Genomic DNA, 27,792 nt, shown 5'->3' with positions numbered 1-27,792 from the left:
TGGACGCATTCAAAATTTGTTGACTGCGGGATGGGGCTCCTGGTCAGAGAAATGGAATCTCTATAGACTACTGCAACCCCGCCTCCCCGCCCTCCGGATCTCGGTTGATGCTGCACAGAGAACCCGGGTGGACAAAGCTGGGTCAAGTTTACACCTCCAGCTTCGTCCAGCCAGGTCTCTGTGATGCACGCCAGATCTGCCCGTTCATCCAGGATTAAATCCTGGATGAAAGTTGTTTTACCATTGACAGATCTGGCGTTCAACAGCACCACTTTCAATCCTGAGGGACCGCCATCCTGGTTACACCTACTTACCGTATCAGGAGACCGATTTGGGATTACTAATGTTGTTCCACGTTCCCTAGGCCGAATTAAAGGTCTCCTTTTCCCGTATCTCCCCTTTCGGTTTTACTGGCAAACCCCTTAAAAGGGTGTCATACAATACATATATAATACAATTATATACCGTATATACTCGAGTATAAGCCTACCCGAATATAAGCCAAGGCACCTAATTTTATCACAAAAAACTGAGAAAACGTATTGACTTGGGTATAAGCCGAGGATGGGAAATGCAGCATCTACTGGTAAATTTCAAAATAAAAATAGATACCAATAAAATTACCTTAATTTTGCCATCAGTAGATTAAATATTTACATAAAACTGTAATTTAAGATAAGACTGCCCAACTCTGATTAAACCATTATTCTAACCGTCTTCAATGTAATGTGCTTACATAGCCTTCCAATAATAATAGAGTAAAATAATAAATGTAATATAATAATAATCGAGTAAAATAATGGAGCAATCACCGAGAAGGCCCTGTCTCTCGTCCCCACCAATCACGCCTGTGACAAGGCGGGACAGAAAGCAGGGCCTCCCCGGAGGATCTTAATCTCCGAGATGGTTCATAGGGGGAGATGCGTTCAGACAGGTAATTTGGGCCGGGGCTGTTTAGGGTTTTATAGGCCAAAGCCAGCATTTTGAATTGTCCTGAGTAGCAAACTGGCAGCCATTGGAGCTGGCGTAACATGGGAGTTGTATGCTCCCTGTATGCCGCCCCAGTTATCAACTTGGCTGCCTCTCGTTGGACTATTTGAAGCTTCCGAGCAGTCTTCAAAGGCAACCCCACGTAGAGTGTGTTGCAGTAGTCTATCCTAGATATAACGAGAGCGTGGATCACTGTGGCCAAGTCTGACTTCCCAAGGTACGGGTGAAGCTGGTGCACAAGTTTTCATTGTGCAAACACTCCCCTGGCCACCACTGGGATTCCAGGATCAGTGATGAATCCAGAACTCCCAAGCTGCGAATGTGTGCCTTCAAGGGGAGTGTGACCCCATCCAGCACAGGTTGTGACCCTACACCCTGTTCGGCCTTGCGACTGACCAGGAGGACCTCTGTCTTGTCTGGATTCAACTTCAATTTGCTTGCCCTCATCCAGACCGTCGCAGCAGCCAGGACTTGGACAGCCTCCTTCGCATCTGGTGGAAATGAGTGATAGAGTTGGACGTCATCTGCATACAGATGGAATCGAACTCCGAAACTCTGGATGATCTCACCCAGCGGCTTCATGTAGACGTTAAACAACATGGGGGTCATTTTCCGGCGGAGGTCCCACTTTCGTCCCTTACCTGAAGCTGGCTTTGATCTGGCTGCTGCTGTTGACGTAGCCCTTGTACTTCATGGACAGAGACAGGTCCCGCAAGTCGTAGAGCCGGATCCGGGAGTCGTTTGAGGTCACCAGGATCTGGCAAAGAGGAGTCAAACCCATTCCCGTCAGCCAAGAATGCAAGATGAAAGACACAACACACCTGCCTTTCCATCTCTGAGAGCAGACAGTTTCCAGAGCTGCAGGTGAGTCATCCTGTCTGCTGCCTGCGTTTGAAGTGGGGAGGAATATGGAAAATATCTCTTTTTTGGGAGGAGGGGGTTTAGAATTCTACCTTTGTGTTTGCATTATGTCCCACTTATTATAAACTTCCTGCGGATATCTTCCACCAAAGAATAAACATAAAAGTCCCACTTCCTGGATCAAAGTATTTTTCCAATGCATTTTCAGGTGTGAATGCTGCAATTAGCACTAAATATCCTTGCAGCTTCAAAGCCTGGCTGCTTCCTGCCTGGAGGCATCTTTTGTTGGGAGATGTTAGCTGGCCCTGATTGTTTCCTGACTGGAATTCCCTTGTTTCCAGAGTGTTACTCTTTATTTACTGTCCTGATTTGCAATTGCCCACTTTGATTAGCATTTAATGGCCTTGCAGCTTCAAACCCTGGCTGCTTCCTGCCTGGAGGCATCCTTTCTTGGGAGGTGTTAGCTGGCCCTGATTGTTTCCTGACTGGAATTCCCTTGTTTCCAGAGTGTTACTCTTTATTTACTGCCCTGATTTGCAATTGCCCACCTTGATTAGCATTTAATGGCCTTGCAGCTTCAAACCCTGGCTGCTTCCTGCCTGGAGGCATCCTTTGTTGGGAGATGTTAGCTGGCCCTGATTGTTTCCTGACTGGAATTCCCTTGTTTTCAGAGTGTTATTCTTTATTTACTGTCCTGATTTGCAATTGCCCACCTTGATTAGCATTTAATGGCCTTGGAGCTTCAAACCCTGGCTGCTTCCTGCCTGGAGGCATCCTTTCTTGGGAGGTGTTAGATGGCCCTGATTGTTTCCTGTCTGAAATTCCCTTGTTTCCAGAGTGTTACTCTTTATTTACTGTCCTGATTTGCAATTGCCCACCTTGATTAGCATGTAATGGCCTTGCAGCTTCAAACCCTGTCTGCTTCCTGCCTGGAGGCATCCTTTCTTGGGAGGTGTTAGTCGGCCCTGATTGTTTCCTGTCTGAAATTCCCTTGTTTCCAGAGTGTTACTCTTTATTTACTGTCCTGATTTGCAATTGCCCACCTTGATTAGCATTTAATGGCCTTGCAGCTTCAAACCCTGTCTGCTTCCTCCCTGTCTGCATCCTTTCTTGGGAAGTGTTAGCTGGCCCTGATTGTTTCCTGACTGGAATTCCCTTGTTTTCAGAGTGTTATTCTTTATTTACTGTCCTGATTTGCAATTGCCCACCTTGATTAGTATTTAATGGCCTTGCAGCTTCAAACCCTGTCTGCTTCCTGCCTGGAGGCATCCTTTCTTGGGAGGTGTTAGCTGGCCCTGATTGTTTCCTGACTGAAATTCCCTTGTTTCCAGAGTGTTACTCTTTATTTACTGTCCTGATTTGCAATTGCCCACCTTGATTAGCATTTAATGGCTTTGCAGCTTCAAACCCTGGCTGCTTCCTGCCTGGAGGCATCCTTTGTTGGGAGGTGTTAGCCGGCCCTGATTGTTTCCTGACTGGAATTCCCTTGTTTCCAGAGTGTTACTCTTTATTTACTGTCCTGATTTGCAATTGCCCACCTTGATTAGCATTTAATGGCCTTGCAGCTTCAAACCCTGATTGCTTCCTGCCTGGAGAACCCTTTGTTGGGAGTTGTTAGCTGGCCCTGATTGTTTCCTGACTGGAATTCCCTTGTTTCCAGACTGTTACTCTTTATTTACTGTCTTGATTTGCAATTGTACACCTTGATTAGCATTTAATGGCCTTGCAGCTTCAAAGCCTGGCTGTTGCTTCCTGGGGAATTATTATTTATTTATTATTAACTATATATTGGAGCTCCCGGTGGCGCAGTGGGTTAAACCCCTGTGCCGGCAGGACTGAAGACCCGACAGGTCACATCTTTGAATCTGGGGAGAGGCAGATGAGCTCCCTCTATCAGCTCCAGCTCCTCATGCGGGGACATGAGAGAAGCCTCCCACAAGGATGACAAAAACATCAAATGATCCGGGCGTCCTCTGGGCAACATCCTTGCAGACGGCCAATTGTCTCACACCAGAAGCGACTTGCAGTTTCTCAAGTCTCTCCTGACACGACAAAAAAAAAAAAAAACCCAAAAAATTAAACTATATTTATACCCCGCCCTTCTCACCCCGAAGGGGACTCAGGGCGGCTTACAAACTACAGCAAAAATCCAATGCTGCATCGTGCTCATAACAATGAAGATACCATATAAAATTATCAAACAATTAAAACAGCAATACAGATTAAAAGCCTCCCAACAAAGGGGAATCCTTTGTTGGGAGGTGTTCGCTGGCCCTGATTAATCCTTTCTGGAATTCCCCTGCTTTTTGAGTGTTGCTCTTTATTTACTGTCCTGATTTTAGAGTTTTTTTAAAAAAACTAATACTCCAATCTATACTCACATGAACACTTCTACCAAAGCTACACATTTGATCGGACCAACAAGGAGGGATACCTTGTTCTCCCCCGGCAAGGGCTCGATGCCTGTGATCTTCCTCCCAACTCGGTTCCGTCCTCTGGTCGATCGGACATGGATCTGCGTGTGGTACTTCAGGTGCTAAAAAGGGCAGGGAAATGGAAGACAACATTGTATTTAGAATCATAGAATCACAGAGTTGGAAAAGACCTCATGGGCCATCCAGTCCTACCCCATTCAGCCAAGGAACAGCAATATTGCATTCAAAGCACCCTTGACAGATGGCCATCCAGCCTCTGTTTAAAAACTTCCAAAGTAGGAGACTCCACCACACTCCAGGGCAGAGAGTTCCACAGCTGAAGATAGAATCATAGAGGTATAATAATAATAATAATAATAATAATAATAATAATAATAATAACAGACTAAAATAATAAATAGCATTTTCAGCCTTTAAAAATGGCTGAAAAACTCAGTTTAAACTTGAGTATATACGGTATCTGGAATTGGTTGAGACACAATTAGACATTCATTAAAAAAAAACTAGAGCAAAATGTGCTGCAGGATGTCCCTCCCACAAAAACAAAGTTCTTGCAGTTTAATCAATTTTTCCCATGTTTTTATGATACAACCAATTAGGAAATGACATTTATAACCCAGGAACTCGCATCGTATTACATCAGTGTTTCTCAACCTGGGGGTCGGGACACCTGGAGGGGTCACAAGAGGGTGTCAGAAGGGTCGCCAAAGACCACCAGAAAACACAGTACTTTCTGTTGATTATGGAGGATCTGTGTGGGAAGTTTGGCCCAATTCTATTGTTGGTAGGGTTCAGAATATTCTTTGATCGTAGGTGAACTATAAATCCCAGAAACTACAACTCCCAAATGTCAAGGTCTATTTTCCCCAAACTCCATCAATGTTCACATTTGGGCTTATTGAATATTCATGCCAAGTTTGGTTCAGATCCATCATTGTTTGAGTCTACAGTGCTCTCTGGATGTAGACTACAACTCCAAAATTCAAGGTCAATGCCTACCAAACCCTTCCAGTATTATCTGTTGTTCGTGGGAGTTCTGTGTGCCAAGTTTGGTTCAATTCCATTGCTGGTGGAGTTCAGAATGCTCTTTGATTGGAGGTGAACTATAAATCCCATCAACTGCAACTCCCAAATGACAAAACCAACACCTTTCAACCCCACCAGTATTCAAATTTGGGCGTATCGTGTATTTGTGCCAAATTTGGTCCAGTAAATGAAAATACATCCTGCATATTGGATATTTACATTACAATTCATAATAGAAGTAAAATGACAGTTATGAAGTAGCAACAAAAATAATTTCATGGTTGGGGGTCACCACATGTGGGCCTGTATTAAGGGGTCGCGGCATTAGGAAGGTTGAGAACCACTGTATTACATAGTGTTACTCCATCCGAAAATCACTCCAACCAATTGGAGAAAGGGACTTGAAAACAGCAGAGACTAGGCTTGGGCGGTTTCGTTCGTTAATTTCGTAATTCGTTATTAATTCGTATTTAAATTAGCTTACGATCCAATATTGAGCCATGCAGGAATAGTGTGAAGAGTAAATTAGATTCGAAACAATTTTTTCAATTTATTTCGTAATTATTTCGTAATTATTTTCGCATGTCTGGTGCAAGTTTTATAGTTGTTGTTTGTTTTATCACACCAACAGTCAACAACAGAGGGAGAGGGAAGCTTCAGAAGTTCCCTCTGTCCCATTTGGAGTTTTTTTTAGCATATTGCGCAATCGCGTCCGCCATTAATGAATCGATTCGTAATTTTACAAAATTTTGAAAATTTCGAAATTTTCGAAATGTTTAAAAGCAAAATTTCGGAATTCTTAAAAAAAACGAAACGCGATGGACCCCTAAAAACGAAGTGAGTTTAGAAACAAATTTTTCCGTTGTTACCCAGGCCTAGCAGAGACGTCAGGAGACAAGAAAATGTGGATTGGGGAAGGGTTGTGGCATGAGGTGTATTCTTATAGTTTCTGCCTTGAAACAAATGACCGAAGTCAATCCACCAAAGGGGAGACTCACCTCTGTGTCATAGAAGATGCACCGACCATCGTAGGTCCCGATCACAGCATATTTTCCATTCTGGCAAAAGTTGGCTGCTGTGATGAGCTTGGTCTGGCCGTCCACCTCATTCCAGAGCGCCACCTTTTTGTCAGGAATGTTCCAGAGCCGGAGCTTCCCGTCCAGCGAGCCGCTTAGAAAATACCTGTCATCCTAAAAAAAATAAATCAAAAAATCACCAGAAAATAAACACACACACACACAAATCAAAGGGAATGCCACAAGGAAGGGAGCATTGACAGTAACCCTTTGAAGTCTTCTACAGTTTTGTGTGATTTCAAATTACACTATGTAACATGATTTTTTTGCTCCTGGGATGTAAATGTCATTTCCTAATTGGTTCTAGGAAATGACATTGATAGCCCAGGAACAAAAATTGTGTTACACAGTGTAATCCGTACAATGGACAAATTAGAATTAAACATAAAGGTAAACATTTCTCCTTGATGTTAAGTCTAGTCATGCCCGACTCTGGGGATTGGTGCTCATCTCCATTTCTAAGCTGAAGAGTCAACGTTGTCCGTAGACTCCTCCAAGATCATGTGGCCGGTATGACTGCATGAGGAGCCGTTACCTTCCTGAAAAGAGATATTGACAAGCTGGAATGTGTCCAGAGGAGGGTGACTAAAATGATCAAGGGTCTGGAGAACAAGCCCTATGAGGAGCGGCTTAAAGAGCTGGGCATGTTTAGCCTGAAGAAGAGAAGGCTGAGAGGAGATATGATAGCCATGTATAAGTATGTGAGAGAAAGTCATAGGGAGGAGGGAGCAAGCTGTGAGAGCTGTTCAGCAGTGGAACCCTCTGCCCCGGAGTGTGGTGGAGGCTCCCTCTTTGGAAGCTTTTAAACAGTGGCTGGACGGCCATCTGTTAGGGGTGCTTTGAATGCAATTTTCCAGCTTCTACGCAGGGGGTTGGACTGGATGGCCCATGAGGTCTCTTCCAACTATAGGATCCTCGGCTAAAGCAGTACCTATTGATCTACTCACATTTGCAAGTTTTCAAACTGCTAGGTTGGCAGAAGCTGGGGCTGTGGTGAAGTGTAAATTTTAATCTACTGTTATGTATAGTTATAGATAGGCGTTTGAAAGGGTAAGTATTTAAAGTTGCATAACTGAGGGGGGATGGTAGCCGGCTCGGCTCACTTTGAGCTGGGTTGCTATGGAAAAGGGGCGGAGCCAACTGCCACTTGGCAGGGCAGCCATTTTAAAAGGGTCAGTCTGTAGTCTGTGAACTGCAGGAGTGGCTGGTTCTGTAGTAGTGAGAACCAGAAAGGTAATCTGTAGTTTAAAACTACAGGGAAAGGCTGATTCTACTGTAGAGAGGATCAGGAAGGTTTTGGCTTTTAGCCTAGGTAGTTTAGATAAGTCGAGTTGACTTATTTATATCAGTAGTTATTATATGAGTAGAAGGGGTGAGAGAAACCCAGTGAGAATCTTTACTGCAACAGAAATATCACAAAGAAAAAATAAGCTTGTATCTGAAGTAATCTATTTAGGAAAGAAACACAGTTTGAGGAAAAATAAGTTTGAAACCTATTTAGTAGAAGGAAGAGTCCTTTCCAGAGTTGTTTTAAGGAATGTTATAAATGTATTGTCGAAGGCTTTCATGGCTGGAATCACTAGGTTCTTGTGGGTTTTTTCGGGCTATATGGCCATGTTCTAGAGGCATTTTTCCTGACATTTCGGCTGCATCTATGGCAAGCATCCTCAGAGGTAGTGAAAATGCTTGCCATAGATGCAGGCGAAACGTCAGGAAAAATGCCTCTAGGACATGGCCATATAGCCCGAAAAAACCCCACAAGAACCTAATGTTATAAATGTAACCTCTGACAATATGTGCTTCTAAGAGTCAAGAAACATTGAAACCACCAAGCTTCTGCTACATTTCAATAAACTTGTTACAGTTTCTTATAAAGCCCGGTCTCTGTTACAAATCCTTTCCAAGTGAAGTCACACTACACCCTGAAGAAAGACCAAATCAATATTACTAGCTATTAGCTAAGCTATCAATTTAATAAGCCCTTACAAAGTGGTGGCATGTTTACAAAACTGTTACAAACTGGTGGCTTCTTTACAAATTGGTGGCCATCGTTACAGGGCGAACAGCAGGAGCTCACCCCACTCCCCAGATTAAAACCGCCAACCTTTCGGTCAGCAAGTGCAGCAGCTTGGTGGTTTAACCACTGATCCACTGGGGGCTCCATTAAATACAGGAGTATGAAATTAAAAATACATACTGTAATTAAAGCCAATAAAATATCGTGAAAACCAGTATTCCTGTACTTTGATTAGCTTTCAGGTCTGCAAAAAGCCCAGATCCATGGGTTTGTCTGTTCATTCACCCAAAGTGCATATTCAGTCATTAGTACCATTTGCACCATCCTCACAATTCCCCTTTCCTTCAACATGTCTCCCATTCTATCCATATTTAATACTGAAAAGTAGGTTAAAAACCAGGTCAGTCCCACATAGAGAGAGAAGGAGGGAGCGCCTTCCTTGCTTCCTTACCCTGGGATGGAAGGCGATGGCGGTGACAAAGTCAATGTGCTGGAAACAGCAGAGGCACTCCCTCCGGGAGATGTGCCAGAGCCTGACCGTCTTGTCCATGGAGGAGGAGAGCAGGAAGTAGTTCTGGAGGGGAGAGAAACAGCATGGATTACACTCTGTAACACGATTTTTGTTCCTGGGTTATAAATGTCATTTCCTAATTGGTTCTATCATAACAATATGGTAAAAGTTTATAAGACTACAGAAACTTCGCTATCGTTTTTCAATGAGTCTCAACCAATTCAACAGGGGTTGCGGCAGTCACAAAACTAAGTTTCTGCAGCAGAACAATTACTTTCAAAGTTAGGACCACACAATTAAACAAGAAATAATACCTTCAAACTAGGAACAGAACATTTTTCAAGTTTTGTTATATAGTGTATTTTCTCAGAAGTCTCAAAACACATAGAAAGAAAGCAGCAACTATAGAGGTCAACAATTGCTGAACTTCGATAGCTCGTTTTCTCCATGTTTGCAGCTCAAGGAAAGGAACGAGGAAGGCGGATAAAATCACACAACCCCCCCCCCCCCCCAACCTCACCAGTAATCAAATCTGAGCGTATCGTGTATTTGTGCCAAATTTGGTCCAGTGAATGAAAATACATCCTGTATATCAAGTATTAACATTATGTCTCATAACAGTAGCAAAATTAGAGTTATGAAGTAGCAACGAGAATAATTTTATGGTTGGGGGGTCACTACAACATGAGGAACTGTATTAAAGGGTCGCGCCATTAGGAAGGTTGAGAAACACCGGGACTGTGGCGCAGCTGGCTGGGAGTTAGCTGCATTAAGATCACTACTGACCAAAAGGTCATGAGTTCAAAGCCAGCCCGGGTCGGAGTGAGCTTCTGACCAATTTGTGTAGCTTGCTGTCAACTTTTGCAGCCTGAAAGACAACTGCATCTGTCAATTAGGAAATTTAGGTACTGTTGGGGTTCAGCCTGTGTGTGTGAACCTGAACCTGATTCTCTGATTGTATTCTCTGATGCCAATGTAGATGTCAATGTGAATTCTGAGGCCAATTTAGATGATGAGGGTTTGAGTAGTGAAATTCCTACAGCCTTGGAAAGTGAAAGTCAAAATTCCCACGAGAACATGCATTCTGAGCCGAGCGGAGAAGTTTCACTCCCTTTTCCTTCCAGCCTTAGTTCTCCAGAGAATCTGACACCTGATCTGCCTAATGAGGATAGGCGGGGGCAGATTTGGCAGAGCCGGGGAGAAGCACAAAGTTTACGTAGGTCAGCCAGATTGAGAAAAATGCAAACAAAAACTTCAGGCGTGTCTCGCAATAGATTTCTCGGCCTTAAGTATGCCTGGCCTGAATGCAGCTTCAGACCAGGCATCGTTCCAGATTCATGTGCAAGCTTTTGCAGGTCTCCTGATTCAAGTGGCCTTGTTCCTCGAAGGTTTTCTAATTGTTCCAAATACGGTTAGTGGATTGCTAACAGGTTCCAGTATTCAGCAGTTTTGCTGTGGGATTTATGATCTTGTTTATGGACATTTCTTGTTGCTGATTTTTACTGTGACTTTTTACCTTTGCATTTTCCCTCTATTTTGTATTCATCTTTCATCAATAAAAAAGGATTGTTTTCCTGAAGTCAAGTGTGGTGGATGGTTGTCTGAGGGTCCAGTTTCCTGCTCTGGGTTGCAACAGATACCACTTATGCAGGGAGGCTATTTTAACTAATTTATAATGCCATAAAAATCTCCAGCAAGCATGCAAAGAATGAGGAAGTACTTCATCAGTGTCACAAATGGAAGGTGAAGTAACAGCTCCCCTGGTGGCCAGAATGCCCACATCAAAAAGCCTCTGTGAGTCTGTCAGTATATGATGTGTGTCTATGGCATTGAATGTTTGCCATGTACATTCTAATCTGCCCTGAGTCCCCTGCGGGGTGAGAAGGGCAGAATATAAATACTGTAAATCTATATAAATAAAAATGTAATGTTCATTTGTGGGATTAACAGAACTCCAAAACCACTGAATGAATTCACACCAAATTTGGACACAAGACACCTAACAACCCAACGTATGTCCTTCACTAAAAAAAAATTGATTTTGTCATTTGGGAGTTGTAGTTGCTGGGATATATAGTTCACCTACAATCAAAGGCCATTCTGAACTCCACCAATGATGGAATTGAACCAAACTTGGCACACAGCTCTCCCATGACCAACAGAAAATACTGGAAGGGTTTGGTGGGCAGTGTCCTTTGGTTTGGAAGTTGTAGGCCACCTACATCCAGAGATCACTGTGGACTCAAACAATGATGGATCTGGACCAAACATGGCACAAATACTCAATATGCCCAAATGTGAATACTGGTGGAGATTGGAGAAAATAGAATCTTGACATTTGGGAGTTGTAGTTTCTGGGATTTATAGTTCACCTACAATCACAGAGCATTCTGAACCCCACCAACGATAGAATTGGGCCAAACCTCCCACACAGAACCCACATGTGGGCCACAGCAACATGTGGCAGGGAACAGTTAGTAAATAATAAATGAAATAAACACTGAGATAGATAGATCTTTGGCTGCCTCTTAAATTCCAACATTGGGCTTAGATGAGGATGCATTTGTGATATTCAGCACTGGAACCTCAATGAGGTTTCCTTTTTGTTCTAGCGCCTCCGGGAGACGTCTTTTTAAAAATATAGAAATAGAAGTAGCTTCCTGTTCATTTCCTGTTGTTAAAAAAAGGAGGAGCCTGAAACAGCTGAGGCCACAAAGATTACATGATAGGTCCAACCTCTGGGTTGCTGTAAACCAGACATGATATGAAAGCACAACAACAACTCACTTTCGACCAGGACAAATCCAGGAGGTCTGCCGTGTGCCCTTTGTATTTGCAAAAGGGCCGCTGGCGAAACGGTGTGTTTTTGTCGTCGGGGTCCTCATCCGTCCCGCTGCAAACCTGCCAAGAAATATATACGGAAACAATGAGATGAAGTACACAAAGAGCAAAACTGGGTGCTGATAAACTAACTCATATGGCTTGTAATCTCATGATCTCCTATGGCAGTAGATCTCAACCTTTACAATGTGACGACCCCTTGATATAATTCCTCATGTTCTGGTGACCCCCAACCATAACATTATTTTCGTTGCTACTTCAGAACTGTCATTCTGCTGCTGTTATGAAGCATAATGTAAATATCGGATATGAAGCATGTATTTTCGTTCACTGGATGAAATTTGGCATAAATACCCAATACGTCCATATTTGAATACTGGGGGGTTTGGGGGGAAGAATTGATTTTGTCATTTGGGAGATATAGTTGCTGGGACTAATAGTTCACCTACAATTAAAGAGCATTCTGAACTCCACCAACGATGTAATTGAACCACATTTGGCGCACAGAACTCTCATGACCAACAGAAAATACTGGAAGAGTTTGGTCGACGTTGGTCTTGAGTTTTGGGGTTGTATCTGGCCTACATCTAGAGGGCACTGTGGAGTCAAACAATGATGGATCTGGACCAAACTTGGCACAAATACTGTATATACTCGAGTATAAGCCTAGTTTTTCAGTCCTTTTTTAAGGCTTATACTCGAGTCAATATTATTTATTATTTTACTTTGTTGTTGTTGTTGTTATTATTATTACATTTATTATTTTATTATTGTTATTATTACATTCATTATTTTACTCTATTATTGTTCTTATTGTCAGGATTAATTTAGTTATGTATGTGTTTTTCAATGTGCTTCTATGTATTGCCAAGATGGATGCCACTGTGAATTGAAAATGCCATGCAGAAATGTATATACTTTGAGGCTGTGATTAAGTGAACTTGAAAAAGTAAGATAAGGTTTGTTCTTGCTGAAAACAGAAGGGAGTTGCCAGTCTCAGCAAGAAAAGATGTGAAGAGGCTTTTGGTTTTGACTAGTTCTTTGTTCTTGCTGAATTGTAGCTCGCTGTAGTAAGACGTGTCTGTTGAATGTACTTAGTAAACTTAGTTTCTTTTGTAACTCAAAGCCTGCAGAGTCCTTTTTTTGCAACTCAGTGTCTGCTTGATCTAGCATCCCTTCCGTTGGGGATCGCCAATCTCGGACACTTAAGACATTTATTATTTTACTCTATTATTATTATTTTCCCTATTATTATTGTAATAGCATATTTACATTGAAGGTTAGAATAATGGTTTAATCAGCATATTTAAGCATATTTATATTGAAGGTTAGAATAATGGTTTAATCAGAGTTCGACAGTCTTATCTTGAATTGCAGTTTTATGTAAATATTCAAAAACATTTAACCTACTGATGCCTAAATTAATATAATTTATTTGTATCTATTTTTATTTTGAAATTTACCAGTAGCTGCTGCATTTCCCACCCTCGGCTTATACTCGAGTCAATCCATTTTCCCATTTTTTATGGTAAAATTAGGTGCCTCGGCTTATATTCGGATCGGCTTATATTCGAGTATATACGGTACTCAATATGCCCAAATGTGAACACTGGTGGGGTTTGGAGGAAATAGACCTTGACATTTGGGAATTGTACTTCTGGGATTTATAGTTCACCTACAATCAAAGCGCATTCTGAATCCCACCAACGATAGAATTGGGCCAGATTTCCCATACAGAACCCCAATGGCCAACAAAAAATATTGTATTTTCTAATGGTCTTTGGTGGTCCCTCTGACACCTCCTCGCGACCGCCCAAGGAGACCTGACCCCCAGGTTGAGAAAGGCTGTCCTATGGCAAAGAATATTTTGCTCCCAAATCCAGCCAGGAGAAGCAAAATGTCGTCCAAATAAGTTAACCCTTTTGATCTTTTGACTGCGTTCCCTCATTTCTCTTTGAAAACCCTATACCAGTTATATCCTACCTTGTTCATACCCAGCACTTATTTTTTAATTTTAAACCTTTACATTTGGCCCAGACATAGGTTTTTAAATGTTTGTGTATTACTGTTTATTGGTTATTGTTTATATGTGATTTATTTTAATTGTATTGTATTTATTGTTTTTGTTTATTGCTTTTGTTTATTGATGGGCTTGGCCTCATGTAAGCCGCTCCGAGTCCCTTGGGGAGATGGTGGCGGGATATAAATAAAGATTATTATTATTATTATTATTATTATTATTATTATTATTATTATCTAATTCACAGAAATATTGTACTAGTATCCCTGGACAGTTCTGAGCATAACTGAGAGCCAATTGGAAGGTTTCCCATCTGAATCTAGGTTTATAGTCCTGAATCTTGACCAAGAAACAAACAGCTTTAACGGAAAGAATCCAGAGTCGCACCAATAACAAGAATTACTTAATTAAAAAAAGATGACTTTCAGTATAAAATCATGTCCTCTCCACATCCTTGCTGGCCCAGTTATTAAATATTTAAATAAGATAGTGAAAAAGTAATTGTTCCCCTTCTTGGGTAAGTACATACAGCATTTAATTACTTCTTGCATTTAAATGCTAAGGGAGCTGCGTTCGTGACCCATGGGCCAAGAGGAAGATTAATTTATTTCTGTCTCCAGATTGTGGCTTCCAAGCCCATTTCTCAATCACTAATTTAATTTAAATCCCAGCTTTATTCCAAGATGCGACCCAAGAGGGCTGAGTATATGAATACATGCAGTCTCTGAGTTATGAAAAAGACAGGTTCTGTAGATTTCTGCAGGTTGAGAACCCCCAGGTTGAGAACCCTTGTTCTAGACGCTTGGGAAGTGTTCGACTTGTGATTTTGTGATACGAAATCCAGCATATAGATCTTGTTTGTTGTGACATATTGTGCTTTTGTGTCACTAAAATAATAATAATAATCTTTATTTATATTCCACCACCATCTCCTAAAAGGGATTCGGGGTGGCTTACAAGGCACTACAAGTGTAGTATATAACATAAACAGCATATATAGCATATAACATAAACAAGTGTAGTATATAACATAAACTGCCGGTGGCACAGTGGGTTAAACCCCTGTGCCGGCAGGTCTGAAGACCGACAGGTCGCTGGTTCAAATCCGGGGAGAGGCGGATGAGCTCCCTCTATCAGCTCCAGCTCCTCATGCAGGGACATGAGAGAAGCCTCCCACAAGGATGATAAAAACATCAAATCATCTGGGCGTCCCCTGGGCAACGTCCTTGCAGACGGTTAATTCTCTCACACCAGAAGCGACTTGCAATTTCTCAAGTCACTCCTGACACGACAAAAAAAAAAAGCATAGTACAATATCAGTATTCAATATTACTATATTGTACTATACCATTATATTGTAATATTATTAGTAATATTACATGTAATATAAATATATAATTATATCATATTATTATTAGTATTATATTGCATTACCTTTTAATAACGGCGCTCCATGCAGTCATGCTGGCCACATGACCTTGGAGGTGTCTATGGACAACGCCGGCTCTATGGCTTAGAAATGGAGATGATCACCACACCCCAGAGTATAAAAACAATATCACATAAAAGTTATAAATCAACCACTAATTATTATTATTATTATTATTAATAATAATAATAATAATAATAATTTATTTGTATTCCGCCCTATCTCCCCAAGGGGACTCAGGGCAGATTCCAGCATATATAGAGACACAAGGAAAACATTCATTGCCTCGAAACAATAAAACCCAGACACACAGATGAAGGTAAAGGCTTCTTCTTCATCTCTGGCTCTGAGGGTGATGATCATCTGTTGTCTGTAGACACCTCCTGGTCATGTGGCCGGCATGACTGATGGAGTGCTGTTTACCTTCCCGTCAAGGTGGTATCTATTGATCTACTCACATTTGCATGTTTTCGAACTGTTAGGCTGGCAGAAGCTGGAGCTAACAGTGGGAGCTCACCCTGTCCCACGGATTCGAACCACCAACCTTCCAGTCAGCAAGTTCAGCAGCTCAACAGTTTAAGTCGTTGCGCCACTACAGCCCCCATTGCTTTGTAACTTGAGGACTGCCTTTAAAAACTAAATACTGGAAGCTGACTATAGAATTGTGCTGGTTGCAGATGTCTGATGGCAAAAGGGGCCCGACTCACCCCCATATCGTTGTCCGACTTGGAGGAATTCAGGCTCTCTTGGGATGGGGATGGGGACACCCGGCCTGAAAGATAGCAAATGGGAAAAGCAATATAAAAAGTAGTTCCTTAGGGAGAAAGGATGCTTTGGGGGAAAAGGAGGGCCACCGGAGATACCTTCCGTGTTGTACTTCATCCGCATGTTGTTGAAGTAGTCGAAGGCGTTCTTCAGCACCCAGATCCGCACCACGTTGTCCTGCCCCGCTGAGGCCAGCAGCCGGCCGCAATGGGAGAACTTCATGGTCCACACAGCGCCCTGCAGGACACAAGAGAGCCCCACAATGCAATGGTTGAGCACAATCCATAAATAGTCACAATCATCAGGACAGACTCAGTTAGGATGGATGGCACCGGTGTCCACCTTACACCTGAGAAAGGTCCCCCAGTATTCTGATTAAATGAAAAATTTGGGAGGCACATTGAGACAAAATAGGCAAGGTTGAAATTATTATCTACTAGCTGTCCCCTGTCACGTGTTGCTGTGGCTCAGTCTGTGTATATGTGTTTTGTGTGTGTGTATATATTTGTGTATATATGTGTGTGTGTATATATATGCGTATATATTTGTGTTTTTATATGTGTATATGCATATTGTGTATGTGTGTGCTTGTCTATACACATATTTGTGTGTATATGTATGTATATGTGTGCATATGTATATGAATATAAGTATGTGTGCATTTGTATATGTATATATGTGGATATGTATGTATATGTGTATATTTGTGTGTGTGTGCATATATATAAGTGTGTGTATGAATGTGTGCGCGTGTATATGTATAAGTGTATGTGTATATGGTGTATTTTTTGGGTTTTTAAGTCTATTCTGCTGGGGTTTTGTGTGTATGTGTGTTTATGGGTGATGGACACTTGTTGGACTGTTAGGTATATTGTGTCCAAATTTTGTGTCAATTCGTCCAGTATGTTGGACGAATTTACACAATCTGCATGTACACATATAAATAAACAAATATACACATGAACACACACATATACACACAAACACATATACACAAATATATACACACACAAAATACATATACACAATATATACACACATATATACACACACAAAACACAGGGGACGGCTAGTGAAATCATAAATGTATTATAATGATTGTAAATAAAATTATAAAATATATTACTGTAAATAACATAATTAAATATATGACATCATTAGTATATAATAATAATAATAATAATAATAAATATTTTATATCATAAATAATAATAATAATAAATTATATTATGTTATTATAAACAAACCTGGAACTTCCCAGGAAGAAAGAAAGAATATTAAAAAATGCCACTTCCTGTATCAAGAGTAGAGTTTGACACCCAAAATAATCACACCACAATTATTTATTATTTTTTAATTATTTACTGTATTTGTATACCGCCTTTCTCAGCCAATTGGCAACTCAAAGCGATTTCCATCAAATCAGTATACATAAAACATAATAGATAAAAAACATTAAACAGTATAAGACATCACAAAAGCAATAAAAGCAACATCATCAGCGTCTCATTATTCTCAAGCATTGTCCAATTCCATTGTCAGGTCATTCAATTTCCTATATTAGCTACTCTGTATTTGTGAATGCTTGCTCGAATAGCCACGTTTTAAGGTCAAGAGGGAGGGAGCAGACCTGATCTCCCTAGTGAGGGCGTTCCATAGCCGAGGGGCCACCACTGAGAAGGCCCTGTCTCTCGTCCCCGCCAAACGTGCTTGTGAAGAAGGTGGGACCGAGAGCAAGGCCTCCCCAGATGATCTTAAAGTCCTCAGTGGTTCGTAAGGGGAGATACATTCGGACAGGTAAGTTGGGCCAGAACCATTTAGGGCAATGGTTCCAGAAAACATTCCCAGTAAGACGTTAACGCTATATCCGAAAGCGGCACTAACCATGTGCTCCCCGCTGAGGTCCTGGACGACTTTGATTTGCTCAAAATCGTAGGGCCCCTTGAAGCCGTGCGCTGCCTTGAATTTCACCGGCCGCGTGTAGGGCATGCCTTCGTCGTCACTCGAGGAGGGGTCGTCCTGGTCGGTGTGGAAAACTGAACAAATGAAAAAGTGGCAACAGATCCAACGTCAGAGTCGACCCCTCCACATACCTGCAGCAAAACTCTCTGGAGCCTTGGAAGACACCCCCAACATGGACTCTAGAGACCATGATACCCATATTGAAGAAAGAAATGGCGTGTTTCTGTAGAGTGCCATGGGTAGGTTCTGGGCACGACTGCTCTGACAATAGTCTAAACCAGAGCTTTCCAAACTTTTCATGTTGGTGACACACTTTTCAGAAATGCCTCCTTTCTTTGGAGGTGTTAGCTGGCCCTGATTGTTTCCTGTCTAGAATTCCCCCGCTTTTTGAGTGTTGCTCTTTATTTACTGTCCTGATTTTAGAGTTTTTTTTAAAATACTGGTAGCAAGATTTTGTTCATTTTCATAGTTTCTTCCTTTCCGTTGAAATTGTCCACATGCTTGTGGATCTCAGTGGCTTCTCCGTGAAGTCTGACATGGTGATTGTCAGAGCGGTTCAGCATTTCTGTGTTCTCAAAAAATATGCAGCGTCCAGATTGGTTCATCAAGCATGCGGACCATTTCAACAGAAAAGAGGAAACCATGAAAATAAACATAATCTGTTTACCAGGATTAAAAAACTCTAAACTCAACGCAGTAAATAAAGAGCAAAACAAAAAAAGCAGGAAAAAAGTGTTGGAGATGTCATGAGGTTGAGGGTAGTTTTTTTCATATGTGGTGGACATGTAAGAAAGCCCAAGTTTATTGGAAAAAAATATATGAAGAGACACAAAAAATACTGGAAATTTCATTCCAAAAAACCCCAGAATATTATTTATTAAATATTACGGACTCAGAACTCACTTCAGATCCAAATAAGGACATTTTATTTACCTATATCTTGACGGCAGCAAGGATATCATATGCAAAAATTTGGAAAATTGATAAAATTCCAGAAACAGAGGACTGGATAAATAAGTTGCAAGAGATCAAAGATATGGACAAACTAACTTTTTTTTTTGAAGAAAAGCTCGGGAAAACCAATAAAAGGGACAAATTGGTCATCATTTGAAAATTATTTAAATGAGAAGAGTCAATAGGACAAACAAGTAATAAGACTTTCCTCTGGGATGTTTATTGGGAATATTTTTATTGCCTTTTTTTTAGACATATGAGTGGAAAGGAGTCCTCAGAGGGAAATAAGAAGAGATAAATTTAAACTAAATAATCTGACAAATATTATAGGCGAAGACACAGAATGGAAGTCAAACAGTATATTTTTTTATTTTTTACTTTTTTTGTTTTTGTCTCCTTTTATTACTTTTTTCTCTTTTTCCTACTATCCTTTAATCTAATGTTCTCCTACTTTCCTTGTAAACTTAAACCAAAATTGATATATATGTCCTTTGTTGTTCTTTTCTTTTATGTATATGTATAATTTAATAAAATTTATTGGAAAAAAGCAGGAAAATTCCAAACAAGAATCAATCAGGGCCAGCTAACACCTCCCAACAAAGGATTACCCTAGGAAGGAGACAGCCAGGCTCTGGAGCTGCAAGGCCATTAAATGCTAATCAAGGTGGCCAATTTCAACATTTACACTGAATATGTCCATTTGCATTGTTAAGCCGTATAAGTATTAAAATTAATATGGCATCCCTACTTCGCAGATTTTCACTTATCGGGAGTGATCCTGGAACGGAACCCCTGCAATAAGTGAGTGAACGCTGTATTCAAAATACAAGTATATTAACACAAAATCTTCCTTACATGGGAAAGGCAAATGATTCCTGAAGCAGCATCCAAAGGAATATGATCAATGTATTACAAACAAACATACTCATAGAAGGCATTTCTCTTATATTATTTCTACATTATAATATTATAATGTAAAGCAATATAATATTAATAACATGATATTATAATTATATATTTATATTACATGTAACATTACTAATATTACAATATAATGGTATAGTACAATATAGTAATATTTAATACTGATATTGCACTATGCTAATAATATAATATATATTGTGTGTGTGTGTGTGTGGGTTAAAGGTAAAGATTGTCCCCTGACATTAAGTCCAGTCATGTCTGACTCTGAGGTGTGGTGCTCATCTCCATTTCTAAGCCGAAGAGCCGGCGTTGTCCGTAGACACCTCCAAGGTCATGTGGCTGGCATGACTGCATAGAGTGCCATTACCTTCCCGCCGGAGCAGTACCTATTGATCTACTCACATTTGCATGTTTTCGAACTGCTAGGTTGGCAGAAGCTAGGGGCTGACAGCGGAAGTTCACGCCGCTCCCCGGAATCGAACCTGCGACCTTTCGATCAACAAGCTCAGCAGCTCAGCGCTTTAACCCACTGCGCCACTGGGTGTGTGTGTGTATATATGTGTATATATATGTATATATGGGTAAATTGTTTCAATTCGTAATTCCTCCTCACACTATTCCAGCATGGCTTGAAATTGTTTCTAAAATCATTTAAATACGAATTCATTCCAATTTTAGAAACTTCCGAACCAGATCAACCATGTCTAGTATTTAGCCTTCTGGCTGACAAATAGGAGATGTCAGTTCAACGTGGCTCTTTCCATGCAAAGTTCTATGGATTAACCTTGGCTTTAAGCAGCTTGCTTTTGGCTTCCTGAATCTGGATTTCTGGGTCTTGTGTTTCAGTTTTACCATGGACTCTTGTTTGATCATTGCCTAAAGGATTATGCTTCACGTTTTGCTTTTGGATCTTGGGAACTGTGTTTTGTATTTAAGCCTCTGTCCTGCTTGGGGAACTTTTGCATTTCTTATTCTATGTTTTGACTTTGCTTTTTTCTCAATAAACTACAAAATCTACAGCTCTGGTGTGGTGGTGTTTGGGAGCAAGGTGAAACTACCCTGAGTTGCAATATTTAGCAACACTGTAGAAGCAAAGCACCAGTGCCCCCTAGTTTTCACCACCAGATAGTCAGCCCTCCTCATTTGCTGCAGTAAGAGGCAAAGGACCGCCATGAAAGTGAGATAAAAAATGAGCAAAAATGTAGGAATTTCCAGGTCTAAGCTGGTCACAGCATTGCACCAAAGGACCCAGAGATTCCTAGACAGAATGATCCAATCAGGCAAAGGCAAGCGCTGCAAATGTGGAGGGCTATGGCCGCACAGGACGTTCCTCCCCAAATAAAGGTCCATGTTTCCGAACCTTCGTCCCGGACGCTCTTCACTTTGTTGACGGCTCGTTCACCGTACTCTTCGGCCAGGTGCCTCGCCCTCTTGACCGATTTGCCGAGGAACTTTTTCAGCTGGGTCCTTTGGAAAGGAGAAAAAAAGCGGAAAAATGATTCCTTTGAAAGAGAACAGAGAGCAAGAGACAACCTGACAGCTCCCATTCTGCCTGCCAGAGAGAGACAGCGCACATGGCTTGTGAGGAAACAGCTGCAAGTCAGAGCTAGCCTTTATCCGCCACCCACCTTCCTGCTTTTATGTTTTGCTGAAATATTTATATCCTGCTGTCCTGGAAAAACAGAAAGCAAGAGGAGAGAGGAAAAGAGGGAACGAAAACAGATAGAGAAGGGAGAAATAGTGCTATGACATTTTGTACCCCTCAACATTTTTCTGCTACTGGAGTTCGCGCCCCCCAAATGGAAAGTTTAGCCTCACAACTCCACCAACACCACCAGTATTGAAATTTGTGTCAAATTTGGACCAGTGAATGTAAATACATCCTGCATATCAGATATTTACATTACGATTCATAACAGCAGCAAAATTACAGTTATGAAGTAGCAACAAAAATAATTTTATGGTTGGGGGTCACCGCATCATGAGGGGTTTATTAAGGGGTCATGCCATTTGGAAGGTTGAGAAACACTGCTGTAATATGTTGTCCAGGCTTGGCCCCATGTAAGCCGCTCTGAGTCCCCACTGGGAAGATGGTGGTGGGGTATAAATAAATAAATATGATAATAATAATAATAATAATAATAATAATAATAATTATTATTATTATATTGGCCCTTCTGGAGATTCCTGCTAATTATTATTTGATACACAATAATATTAGTACACAGAAAGCAAGATCAATATGCTGGATGTTGTGTTGGATCACACGTCGGAGACTTCCCAAATGTCTAGGGCTGAGTGATATATTGGCGAATAATGTGTGCAGATGTTGTATGTCAGCCTGTTCAGCCTGTGAGTGTGCCTGATGTTCATGATGGAAATGGGAATGATGTTCCAGATGGTGGGCCTGGATCTGTTGGCAATGGGGATGAGGGTTTTCCTGGGCCTGAGCTAAGCTCAGACGAGAGGCCCAAGCTGTCTCAGGAAGATTCACAAGGCCACATTCCTGGGAGAGGTTTTCGCAGTCTTTCCCAGAGGAACTGTCTAAGGATGATTTGTCAGGTGCAGACATTAATAAGAATGGGTTGTTGTAGGTTTTTTTCTGGCTACATGGTCATGTTCTAGAGGTATTCTCTCCTGACGTTTCACCTTGATTAGCATTCTCTCCTGACATTTCGCCTTGATTAGCATTTGATTGCCTGGCAGTGCCTGGGGCAATCAAGGTGGTCAGTTGAAACATTCACACCTAGCTCCAACAGACAAGAGTTCTTTGTCCCACCCTGGTCATTCCACAGACATATAAACCCATTTTCCTAGTTTCAATAGACCTCACTACCTCTGAGGATGCTTGCCATAGATGCAGGTGAAACGTCAGGAGAGAATGCCTCTAGAACATGGCCATATAGCCCGAAAAAAACCTACAACGATCCAGTGATTCCGGCCATGAAAGCCTTCGACAATTCGTTAATAAGAATGTAGATAGGAAGCAAGGCTTCTGTAAACAGAGACAGAGTGCTCAAGCACAAAGGAGATCAGTTCATTTACAAGAAAAGAGAGATAACCTTAGTCTAAGGTGAAAAGAAATGCCTTCGTTTCAGTTTTGGGATCTGGATTGATTCATGGGAAAGAGTATTAAGACAGACTTGCTTCCAAGTGGAATTTTTAGACAGTCTTACTTCCAAGTGTTCTTAGTTTCATGTACCAAGTTTTTTGCCAAGCTCCTGTTTTGTGTATCGGATGCTGCCTTGATTTTGTTTTGCCTTTAAGTTCATGGATTATTCTCTGTTCTGGAACTTTACTATTTTTGCTAATTTTCCTGCTTTGCCAACATATATCTTCAATAAGCTGCTTGCTGATTTTTATCAAGCTAGTGTGGTGTTTAAGGTAAGAGCGGGGTCCCTGCTCTGGTGTATGACAGCAGATCTGAATAGCGTGGTCTTTTGCAGCTGACAGATGGTAATTTTGTCATCACTGATTGTTTTTAAGTGTTGGCCAAGGTCTTGAGGCACTGCACCCAGTGTGCCAATCACCACTAGGATCACGTTTTCAAATCTTTAAATCCTTGCATCATGTCAGCTTTTCCAGTATTATTATTATTATTATTATTATTATTATTATTTCTATCATCATCATCATCACCATTGCCCATTGTCATTGTGATTGTGCTTATTGTAATCTTATATTGCTATGTTTTCATTTGTTCTATGTAATTATGTTATTATTGTTCATTATTTGCGTTTTCGGTTTTATTTTATGTAATTGTTTGGGCTTGGCCTCATGTAAGTCGCACCAAGTCCCCATTGGGGAGATGGTGGCGGGGTACAAATAAAAATTATTATTATTATTATTATTATTATTATTATTATTATTATTATTATTATTATTGAGGTGTGTGGCCACCAGTCTCTCTGAAGTTACCCATCATTTCACTCTAAACAAACTCCAAAGCCATAAATAAAACAACCCAAAGCTCAGTACAGTAAAAGAGGAAAATGCAATGAGAGAAAGAGAAAAGCAAACAAAACAAAACAAACAAAGCAGTAATGAGATGATTGAATATATAAAACAGACCGGCTGGGCAAGGCTAAGAACGTCACCAAATGGAATTAAAAGCTTTACTACACAGAAAACAACAATAATATAGGAATTCTACTGAGCCATCTAGTCCAACCCCGTTCTGTCATGCAGGAAAAGTACAATCAAAGCCTCCCTGACAGATGGCCACCCAGTGAGACCCTTTCAGGTCAACGCTCTGAATGTTATCAAGGAGCAACCTTTTCTTTCAATCCTGCTTGGAAGTCATAGGGATTGAAATAAGGATGCTCTGTCACTCAACCTATGGATGCTTCCCCCTTCTAGAAACACACAAAACAAAGCAGCCGACTTCCTTACGTCTTCTGTTTCAAGCGCCCTCCGTCTGTGTCACTCTGCTGTGACTGCAACTTGTCTTCGTCGTCGGACTGAGCCCCTTCATTGCTGCGGGAAAGCAAAACAGCATTAAGTTATTCTTAAGGCATCAAATCCTACAACCAATGCGATCCCTTCACAAACTTGCGGGAAAAAAGTACCAGAGGCAGTTGCTCCCTACTTGTGGGACTCCTTTAATAATAATAATAATCTTTATTTATACCCCACCACCATCTCCCCAGTGGGGACTCGGAGTGGCTTACATGGGGCCGAGCAATAAAATCAAAACATAAATAACAAACAACAACATCATCAAAATTACATAAGAAAAAAAAGCAGTCATAAAATAACATTCCAATAAACACAATCACAGTAACGATAACAATGGGTGGGCCACATGTAAAGGATAGGACAATTAAAAGACTGTAATGAGATAAAATAGGAGCAGGATATTTACGGGGATCTCATGAAACACACAGAGTTGTGAGGCTCAACTTCCCATTTGGAGGGTGCAAGCTCCAGTAACAAAAAACAAAACAAAACAAAACAAAAACATAAATATAAAGCCATATATATATATATATATATATATATATATATACACACACACACACACACACACACACACACATATATATAATGTTCTAATCCATGGATCCCAATGGGCTTCCCATGGAAAGGGAACTCTGGAGAGATTAGGAAAGCCCCTTCAATAGAAACGTTCAGAAAAAACCTCAAAACCTGGCTCTTCCGCTGCGCCTTTGAATAGGTGCACACCACGACATTTTGCACCCCTCAACGTGTTTTGTTACTGGAGCTCGCGCCCTCCATATGGGAAGTTTAGCCTCACAACTCTGTGTGTTTATGAGTTCCCCGTAAATATCCTGCTCCTTTTTTTTATCTCATTACACTTTTTAATTGTTTTATCCTTTACATGCGGCTCGCCCATTGTTATCATTATTGTGACTGTGCTTATTAGAATGTTATTTTATGACTATTTTTTTTTTTTTGTAATTCTGATGATGTTGTTGTTGTTTGCTGTTTAAGTTTTGATTTTATTACTGTAATATGTTGTCCGGGCTTGGCCCCATGTAAGCCGCTCCGAGCCCCCATTGGGGAGATGGCGGCGGGGTATAAATAAAGATTATTATTATTACTATTATTATTAATTGTGCAAAAGCTCCCCTGACCACCACTGAAGCTTGGGCTTCCAGGCTCAGCAATGAGTGCTTCAGTAGTTATATTTATATTTTTAATGTACCAAATATACCAAATTTGTATGAAAATGTGAGTTCTATTTCCTGTGCTGGTCAATGACCGAAATAAATGATTTGACTGATTGACTGATTGAGTCCAAGATCACTCCCAAGCTGTGAACCTGTGTCTTTAGAGGGAATGTAACCTTATACCCTGTTTGGCCTTGTGACTGACCAGGAGAACCTCTGTCTTGTCTGGATTCAATTTTCATTTGTTTGCCCTCATCCAGACCATCACAGCTGCCAAGCACTGGTCCAGGACCTGAACAGCCTCCTTAGTAACAGGTGGAAAGGAGTGATAAGAGCTGTACGGAATCTGCATACAAATGACAAAGAACTCCAAAACGTCGGATGATCTCTCCCAACGACTTCATGTAGATCAGAGGTCCTCAAACTAAGACCTGGGGGCTGGATGCGGCCCTCCAAGGTCATTTACCCGGCCCTCGCTCCGGGTCGTCTGTAAAGACTCGAAAGCACACAACAACAATCCTATCTCATCAGCCAAAAGCAGGCCCACACTTCCCATTGAAATACTAATAAGTTTATATTTGTTAAAATTGTTCTTCATTTTAATTATTGTATTGTTTTTAAGGTTTTTTTTGCACTACAAATAAGATATGTGCAGTGTGCATAGGAATTCATTCATGTTTTTTTTTCAAATTATAATCCGGCCCTCCAACAGTTTGAGGGACTGTGACCTGGCCTTCTGTTTAAAACGTCTGAGGATTCCTGATGTAGATGGTACATCAGGAATCCAACATGGGAGACAATACTGAGCCCTGCGGGACCCCACAAGACAACATATCCTCTCAACTTTCCCTTCTGCGGGTTCTCTTCCCTACCTGACGTATTCCTTCGTCCGCCTCATGATGTGCAGCGTCAGGGGGTTGATGCCGGTGGGCAGCTTCTCCTCGGCCAAACTCAGCGGGATCTCCTCTCCTGTGTCAAGGTTCTTGATCATGACGCTGGCCAGGATTTCCTTTGGACCCAAGGAAGACAACCAACACTGATAAGACACTCAAGGAAATACAAGGGGTCCGTGGCCAAACTTTGTAGTTTGGAATCTGAAGGAAGAAGGATCCTCCAGAAGAGATGTCAAATGGGACACAAGAAAAAAGTAACTGCAAAATTGCTCTTATGATGGTATTTCATTTCAATCTATCACATTATAACATTATAAAACACAATTTTTGTTCCTGGGTTATCAATGTCATTTCCTAATTGGTTCTATCATAAAAACATGGAAAAGGTTTATAAAATTGCAAAAAAATCATTTCTGCAGGAGGGACATTCTGCAGTACATTTTACTCTAGTTTTCCAATGAATACCTCATTGATCCTCAACCAATTCAACCTAATCTGCCACAAAAATGATGTTTCCAGTAGAACTCCTTTCAAAGTACCATATATACTTGCATATAAGTTGAGTTTTTCAACCCTTTTTTAAGGCTGAAAAAGCCCCCCTTAGCTTATACTTGAGTCAAAGTTATTCATTATTTTACTGTTGTTGTTATTATTATTATTATTATTGCTACTATATTTATTATTTTTCTCTATTTATTATTACTTTTATTATTTTATTATTATTACATTTATTATTTTACTCTGTTATTCTTATTACATTTATTATTATACTATATTATTGTTATTATTACATTTATTATTTTACTCTATTATTATTGCATTTACTTTATTTTTATTGCATTTATTATTTAACTCGATTATTACATTATTTTACTCTTGAGTTTTGGAGTTGTAGTTCAGCTACATCCAAAGAGCACTGTGGACTCAAACAATAATGGATCTGGACCAAATTTGGCATGACAATCAATATGCCCAAATGTGAACTCTGCTGGAGTTTGGGGAAAATAGACCTTGATATTGGGAGTTGTAGTTACTGGGATTTATAGTTCACCTAGAATCAAAGGGCATTCTGAACCCCACCAAGGTTAGAATTGGGACAAACTTCCCACACAGAACCCCCATGACCAACAGAAAATACTGCGTCTTTGGCGACCCCTCTGACACCCCCTTGCGACCCCTCCGGGGGTCCTGATCCCCAGGTTGAGAAATGCTGCTTTAGAGGAACGTCAATGTTCTGACTTGTTTTCACTGCTTTTGATGCATAGCATGCACTCCCCCCAAACCTGGCCCATCAAGATGGACATTATACAAACAAGGATGAAACGAGAGCCACAACTCCCCATTCCTCGCAAGGCTACCTCATCAGTCAGCTCTCGGCCAGAGTTCGACCTGGGCCTCTGGGGCCCAACCACTTCGCTGGTGACCGTCTGTCCATCCGCTGGTTTCCCGTTCTCC

At 40.9% G+C, this 27,792-nt stretch overlaps 1 protein-coding gene across 1 annotated transcript in view; it reads right to left on the bottom strand.

Moving 5' to 3' along the window:
• Positions 1-27,792, bottom strand: part of WDR44 (WD repeat domain 44) — a 63,382-nt gene that overhangs the window by 8,755 nt on the left and 26,835 nt on the right. The window contains exons 6-17 of the mRNA XM_060756069.2: positions 27,696-27,791; positions 26,317-26,453; positions 24,204-24,287; positions 21,172-21,278; positions 17,856-18,007; positions 16,070-16,208; positions 15,914-15,978; positions 11,704-11,817; positions 8,857-8,979; positions 6,311-6,502; positions 4,286-4,387; positions 1,632-1,747 (exon numbers count right to left, since the gene is read on the bottom strand). Coding sequence (XP_060612052.2) covers positions 1,632-1,747; positions 4,286-4,387; positions 6,311-6,502; positions 8,857-8,979; positions 11,704-11,817; positions 15,914-15,978; positions 16,070-16,208; positions 17,856-18,007; positions 21,172-21,278; positions 24,204-24,287; positions 26,317-26,453; positions 27,696-27,791 — 1,427 coding nt within the window. The remainder of the gene's footprint in view (positions 1-1,631; positions 1,748-4,285; positions 4,388-6,310; positions 6,503-8,856; positions 8,980-11,703; positions 11,818-15,913; positions 15,979-16,069; positions 16,209-17,855; positions 18,008-21,171; positions 21,279-24,203; positions 24,288-26,316; positions 26,454-27,695; position 27,792) is intronic.

The sequence above is a fragment of the Anolis sagrei genome, chromosome 10, assembly GCF_037176765.1.
Source record: "Anolis sagrei isolate rAnoSag1 chromosome 10, rAnoSag1.mat, whole genome shotgun sequence".
Taxonomy (NCBI): domain Eukaryota; kingdom Metazoa; phylum Chordata; class Lepidosauria; order Squamata; family Dactyloidae; genus Anolis; species Anolis sagrei.
The sequence above is the reverse complement of the archived record's forward strand: the minus strand, read 5'-3'. Positions and strand labels throughout refer to the sequence as shown.